Source organism: Sciurus vulgaris (assembly GCF_902686455.1).
Source record: "Sciurus vulgaris genome assembly, chromosome: 7".
Lineage (NCBI taxonomy): Eukaryota > Metazoa > Chordata > Mammalia > Rodentia > Sciuridae > Sciurus > Sciurus vulgaris.
The window spans coordinates 116,361,656-116,368,099 of record NC_136467.1 but is presented as its reverse complement, the minus strand read 5'-3'; the positions used below and the strand labels follow the sequence as shown (position 1 = coordinate 116,368,099).

Below are 6,444 nucleotides of genomic sequence, written 5' to 3'. Positions count from 1 at the left end.
GGGGTACTGACCCTAGTCCCTCTGAGGTCAGCTGGGACACTCTGGGGAGGAAAGTGGCTGTCTAGTGACCATCACAACGGCAGCCTCGATTTTCTTTTTATAACAATCGGTGTAAAGTCAAAAACAACAGGCTATTCAGCCCCACCAGGAACCAGTGAGGTCAGAACCGAAGAAAAGAGGAGAGGGGAATTTAGTCACCTAGAAATACAAACCATTCTAAAGATTTTACTTAAAAGGAAAAAAATGGGGGAAGGAACTGATGAGCGGTGGTGGGGCCCTCCGCAGAAGCCACAGCCTGAAGGCACTGGCCCCCTTCCTCCGCCCTCTTTTCTTCTTATCGACCACAGACACATGCTAAGAACCCAGCTGCAGGTGGCTAAAAGCCTAAAAATGAAAAAGACTGCTGTTTTAGGCAGCAAGTCCAAGGGGAGAAAGAAACGTCAAGCTGTACGCACTGAGCAGATGCCAGCTCTAGAAACTGTAATGCTAGACCGAGATTGTTTATGTCATTTATGAGGGAATCTCCAGGTATGGTATGAAAAGTAAAAAAGCAAAACATATGCACATATATTTTAATATGTGATAGACAAATGTGTATAAATTTTCCATAATGTATTTCAAATGAAATTCAAAAATCATACACTAATTTATATATCAAAAAATCACACAACGAAAAAATTTTAGCTGGGCACCTTTGTGCAGGCCCATAATCCCAGTGACTTGAGAGGCAGAGGCAGGAGGATTGCCAGTTCAAAGCAGCCTCAGAAACTTAGCAAGACCCTAAACAACTTAGAGAGACCCTGTCTCAAAATAAAAATTAAAAATAAATAAAAAGGGATGGGGATGTAGCTCAGTAATAAAACACCCCTAAGTTTAATTCTCAGTACAAAAAAAAAAAAAGTTAAAGGCTTTTGTGTTCTGCAGTGTAGATTCTAACTATACTTTAACATGTGTGACAATACTCTGGTTGACAAAAATTCATGGACTTCATCACTGGGGCACAAATTATATTTCTACCTGGGGATCCTACCAAATTTAAACACTTTCCCTTTAATAGTGAGAAGGTAAATATTAATTTTTTTAAAAAAGAGTGCGCATCACCATAACCAGACTAAATTTCCCATAGTGGTATATTCATTTCTGTGAAATATTCTACGTTGGTCATGGATGCTCTGCCACAACAAATCAATTAAAATTAGTGCTGGGCATGTGGCTCAATGGGGGCGTGCTTCCCTAGAGTGCTCGAAGACCTAGATTCAATCCCCAGCAACCAAAAATGATAAATAGATAAAAGTAAATCGTTGGCACTTACCAATGGGCTGAAAAACGTGGGACCCAAGAACTCAAAATGAAGACAGTTCGTAGGGCCGAATGTATTTGAAATGGGTTTTATTATGTAGAACCTAATTAATAAATGGGTCATTGTCCCACAGCTCCTCCTCAGAACGGTGCGACATTGTTCTTGAATCTGGAAATAGATGGGTCACCACGACCTTCTCATGGTGGTCCAACCCGCTGGCCCTCACCTGACATGGTTTACTGTTAGAAGGATGGATCCTCATCAGTCAGCGACTGTTGCTCTTCTGCTCTTGCAGAGTTTCTGGCCTGCTCTCTTCACCCTCTCTGCTGCAGTTGGCCTCCACCTCTGAAGGGACACAGTGCACCTTTTCAGGCTGCCTGGGGGGTGGGGGACCCCCACAACCTTGCCATTGCACACGAGCTTTGCGCACAAAATCCTAATGGCGTCTGCCTTCTCCAGGAGCACACGGAAGACAACCTCCTCCAAGGAGACTGATTTGGGACGCGCACTAAGAACGCTGAATCCGGGGGATACGTTGCTTAGCTTACTCCTTTCTGCCCGTGGACGCCGCCGAGAAAGCATCGTTAAAGTCTCTGTTCCTGCTGCCGTCATGTCTAAATCAGAGTCCCCTAAAGAGCCCGAACAGCTGCGGAAGCTATTCATCGGAGGGCTGAGCTTTGAAACAACTGATGAGAGTCTGAAAAGCCATTTTGAGCAATGGGGAGCACTCACGGACTGTGTGGTAATGAGAGACCCAAACACCAAGCGCTCCAGGGGCTTTGGGTTTGTCACTTATGCCACTGTGGAGGAAGGGGATGCAGCCATGAATGCAAGACCTCACAAGGTGGATGGAAGAGTTGTGGAGCCAAAGAGAGCTGTCTCAAGAGAAGATTCTCAAAGAGCAGGGGCCCACTTAACTGTGAAAAAGATCTTTGTTGGTGGCATTAAAGAAGACACTGAAGAACATCCTCTATGAGATTATTTTGAACAGTATGGGAAAATTGAAGTAATTGAAATCATGACTGACAGAGGCAGTGGAAAGACGAGGGGCTTTGCTTTCGTAACTTTTGACGACCATGACTCTGTGGATAAGATGTCATTCAGAAATACCATCCTGTGAATGGCCACAGCTGTGAAGTGAGGAAAGTCTTGTCAAAGCAAGAGGTGGCCAGTGCTTCATCTAGTCAAAGAGGTCGAGGTGGTTCTGGAAACTTTGGTGGTGGTCGTGGAGGTGATTTTGATGGAAATGACAATTTTGGTCGTGAAGGAGACCTCAGTGGTCGTGGTGGCTTTGGTGGCAGCCGTGGTGGAGGTGGACATGGTGGCAGCGGGATGGCTACAATGGATTTGGTAATGATGGAAGCAATTTTGGAGGTGGGGGAAGCTACAGTGATTTGGGCAATTACAACAATCAGTCATCAAGTTTTGGACCCATGAAGAGTGGGAACTTTGGAGGCAGACGCTCTGGACCTTACGGTGGTGCAGGCCAATACTTTGCCACACCACGAAACCAAGGTGGCTATGGCGGTTCCAGCAGCAGCAGCAGCTATGGCAGTGGCAGAAGGTTTTAATACTGCCAGGAAGCAAAGCTTAGCAGGAGAGGAGAGCCAGAGAAGTGACAGGGAAGCTACAGGTTACCACAGATTTGTGAACTCAGCCAAGCACAGTGGTGGCAAGGCCTTGCTGCTACCAAGAAGACATGGTTTAGACAATACTCATGTGTACGGGCAAAAAAACTCAAGGACTGTATTTGTGACTAATTGTATAACAGGTTATTTTAGTTTCTGTTCTGTGGAAAGTGTAAAGCATTCCAACAAAGGGTTTTTTTTTTTGGCGGGGGGTGGTGCTGGGGATCGAACCCAGGGCCTTGTCTTGTGAGGCGAGCACTCTACCAACTGAGCTATCTCCCCAGCCCCCCAACAAAGGGTTTTAATGTAGACTTTTTTTTTTTTTTGCACCCATGCTGTTGATTGCTAAATTTAATAGTCTGATCATGACGCTGAATAAACGTGTCTTTAAAAAAAAAAAATGCTGAATCCAAAATTCCCTAGTAATTTGGGGGCTCTGGCAGCAAAGCACTCCTCATTTACAAATTTTACTTCTAAATTAAAATCATCAGGCACTCCCATGAGGAACCTCAAAAACTTCTTCACAACAGATGCTTTGGCAACCCCTCTTGCGCCTCCGAGAGTCTGTGGGCCATTTAGAATGGCTATTTAGTTGCTTCTAGATGCAAGCACTTTCCTCCTTGGCCCACAGACCAAATAACAAATGGGTAGACTATGGCGGGCAAGTTTGGGCGAGGCAAGTCTGAGGGGCTGCTGAGTGGCCTGGTCCAGGACGCTTTCCACGGGCACCGAGGCAGCACGGAGGAGCTGTTGCGGAGCCAGCTCTATCCAGAGGTGCCGCCCAAGGAGTTCCATCCCTTCTTGGCAAAGATGAGGAGGATTCTTAAGTCTATTGCATCTGCAGACATGGATTTCAACCAGTTGGAGGCATTCTTGACTGCTCAAACCAAAAAGCAAGGTGGGATCACATCCAACCAGGCTGCTGTCATTTCCAAATTCTGGAAGAGCCGCAAGATAAAAATTTGAGAGAGCTTTATGAACCAGAGCCATTGAGACAATGAACTTCGGGGCCTGAGCTGGAGAGTTGATGATGAGTCTCAGTCAAGGCACTCATCTCAAATACACACCCCCGTTGCCATAGTAGAGCTAGAATTTGGGAATAGTGGACAGGAATCTGAATTTCTGTGTTTGGAACTTGATGAGGTCAAGGTCAACCAAACCTTGAAGAGGTTCTCAGAGGTAGAAGAAACCATCAGCACACTGATGGAACCACACTAACTGAAGATGATGTAGGAAAGACTTGGAATTGTTGAAACAATGTTCACGATCCTTCCCTACTGACCTTTTTAAAATTTTGTACCCCCATTGGTATTAAATCCATAAAAGCCAAACAAACAAACAAACAAACAAACAAAAAATGGCTGGCTACAGATGGGGCTCCCCTAAAATAAAGGCTCTCACCACCACCAGGCTCAGCACTCCGCCTCCCCCTCCTTTGGACAGGATGGAGCCGAGTCTGAGCACTCTGGGATATTCCAGCGACAAGAGGAGCTGTCCTCCCATCCCTGGGACCTTGCCTGATGCCAGAGGAGGTCATCCTTCCTCAGGCCCCTTGACTACCCAGAAAGCACCTTGCGATTCACTGAGGGAACAGGCCTGGGAGTTTGTGGACTCTGCAAACAGCACTGCTGACCATCTTACACCATGGAACTCAGTGGTCTTCTGTCCCTTAGCCAGGACGATCCTAAAGGAGGGGACCCAAGAAACAGTACACTTGGTCAACTTCTGGCTCTGAGCTCAACACTGAATGGTCAACAAATGGTCTCATCTTCATGTTTATTATAAACTATTAGACCATTCCCTAAAAAGCTGTCCCTGTCAAGACAAAATAAATAAAGAAATAAACCCTGGGAATGTCTCATCTGTGACATCCAAAGTATGCATCAAAATCACACCTCTCAGGACTGGGGCTGTAGCTCAGTGGTAGAGCGCTTGCCCAGCATGTGTGAGGCACTAGGTTCGATCCTCAGCACCACATAAAGATAAACAAATAAAATAAAGGTATTGTGTCCATCTACAACTAAAAAGATATTTTTTAAAAATCACGTATCTCAGCACACAGCAAGGCCACAATGCAAGGGCTTGCTGGGACACTCCTATTGCTTTCAGAGTCACAGGCACTGCTGGTAGTAACCAAGGCACACATTTCCCTTATTAGAGGACAGTACGCTGGGCTCTTAAAGCAGACACTCAAGAAAACTTTCCCATCCCTTGTAGTGCCAAACACTCTGAGTTGGTTTCACTTGTCTTCAAACAACTCCCGCTCAAATTCCAAGACAGCAAATGCCCTTTCTTGTGCCCAAGGTCTTAACCTACTTTTTTAATAAATTTGTACTTTTTCCCAATCCCACAGAAGTTGGAAGCTGGATCAAGGGCTCATAGTCTCCCAGGACTCATCAGCCAGAGATCATTCCCCTGCCCAGCAGCATCCACAACAGATGGAACCAATTTGAACCTAAAATTACATCCAAAATAAGCCCAGTCAGGGTAGCTGCACAGATTCTATTGATTGTTGACTTGGACCCATTCATTGATCTGCAGTGCAGAGTCCCAAACCCTCCAGTAGAGAGACCACTATTTCAACCAATCACAGCAAACACTGAGACCCTAATCAACTCACATGGGCACCGACTTGACAAGAACACCCAACCTCACATCCCAGGTGACAGTCCTGGAGTGGCATCACTTCCGACCATGTCGCCACAACCCAAGACCTCCATATTGGAGACGGTCACCCCTTACACTAGACCTCCACCCAGCAACACCCACGACTGCCTCTCCCAATCACAAGCAGGCACAGGAGCTGTCTGCTTTTGCTCCTGAACTCACTGTCTGGGTAGGCTGTGACCCTGGGACACATCTCACTCTCTGCTCAAAAATTCACACTGTACTTCCACACCCGCAGGGAACTGTGGTACAGGTTACTAAACTCTGACATACGTTACTCTGATTTAAGTCATTTTGTGTTACAGCCCAAATTTCTGGTAGACTAAGAGGGAACTTGGAATTTAACAGCCCGAGAAAAATTTGTAATTACACCTGAATATCACCGGAAGCTAAATGCTTCTTCATGCTGTTCTGATTAGAGGCCACGCCTGCATTTAAATTAGAATAATAGTAAATAATAAGTCTTTGTAACAAGGACTGGTTAATCTAAACTAGCCAGAATATGTGTGTGACATTTTTTAACAATGAGTGTCTACCATGTGTCTCACAGGAGGTGCCCCACGGGGCCAGGACTGTAGTCTCAGGCAGAATGTGCCAGGTCTGGTGGCTCCGAGGACCTATGGAGGGTGATCCTGGCCACGGGAAAAACTGCAAACTGGAACCAGCCTCATTACCCTATAAGGACATTGTGAAGGCTGCGGGAAGGAGGACACGGAGGGGAAGAGGCTGGGAGTCCTGCCTCCCCCACAGCTCCCTCTTGCTCCCTGACTGACAGCCCAGAAGTGAACCAGCCCTCAAAGAAAACTGACTTCAGAATCTCAGCTCAAATCAAGGTAGCAAGTATTCAAC

The 6,444-nt window shown here is 46.1% G+C and overlaps 1 protein-coding gene and 1 pseudogene across 2 annotated transcripts; both read left to right on the top strand.

Annotated features, from left to right (window-relative positions):
- Positions 1-1,834: 1,834 nt before the first annotated feature.
- LOC306666831 (heterogeneous nuclear ribonucleoprotein A1-like) lies at positions 1,835-2,942 on the top strand (annotated as a pseudogene). The gene has a single exon. The product of its transcript is annotated as a heterogeneous nuclear ribonucleoprotein A1-like (transcript).
- Positions 2,943-3,582: 640 nt separating this feature from the next.
- Positions 3,583-4,226, top strand: LOC306666260 (COMM domain-containing protein 1-like; the record flags this gene model as incomplete). Its single annotated transcript, XM_079148234.1, is given in 3 exon segments — positions 3,583-3,891; positions 3,895-3,918; positions 3,922-4,226. Coding segments are annotated over 3 exon segments (558 nt in total). The 3' UTR covers positions 4,147-4,226.
- Between the last annotated feature and the right edge of the window lie 2,218 nt (positions 4,227-6,444).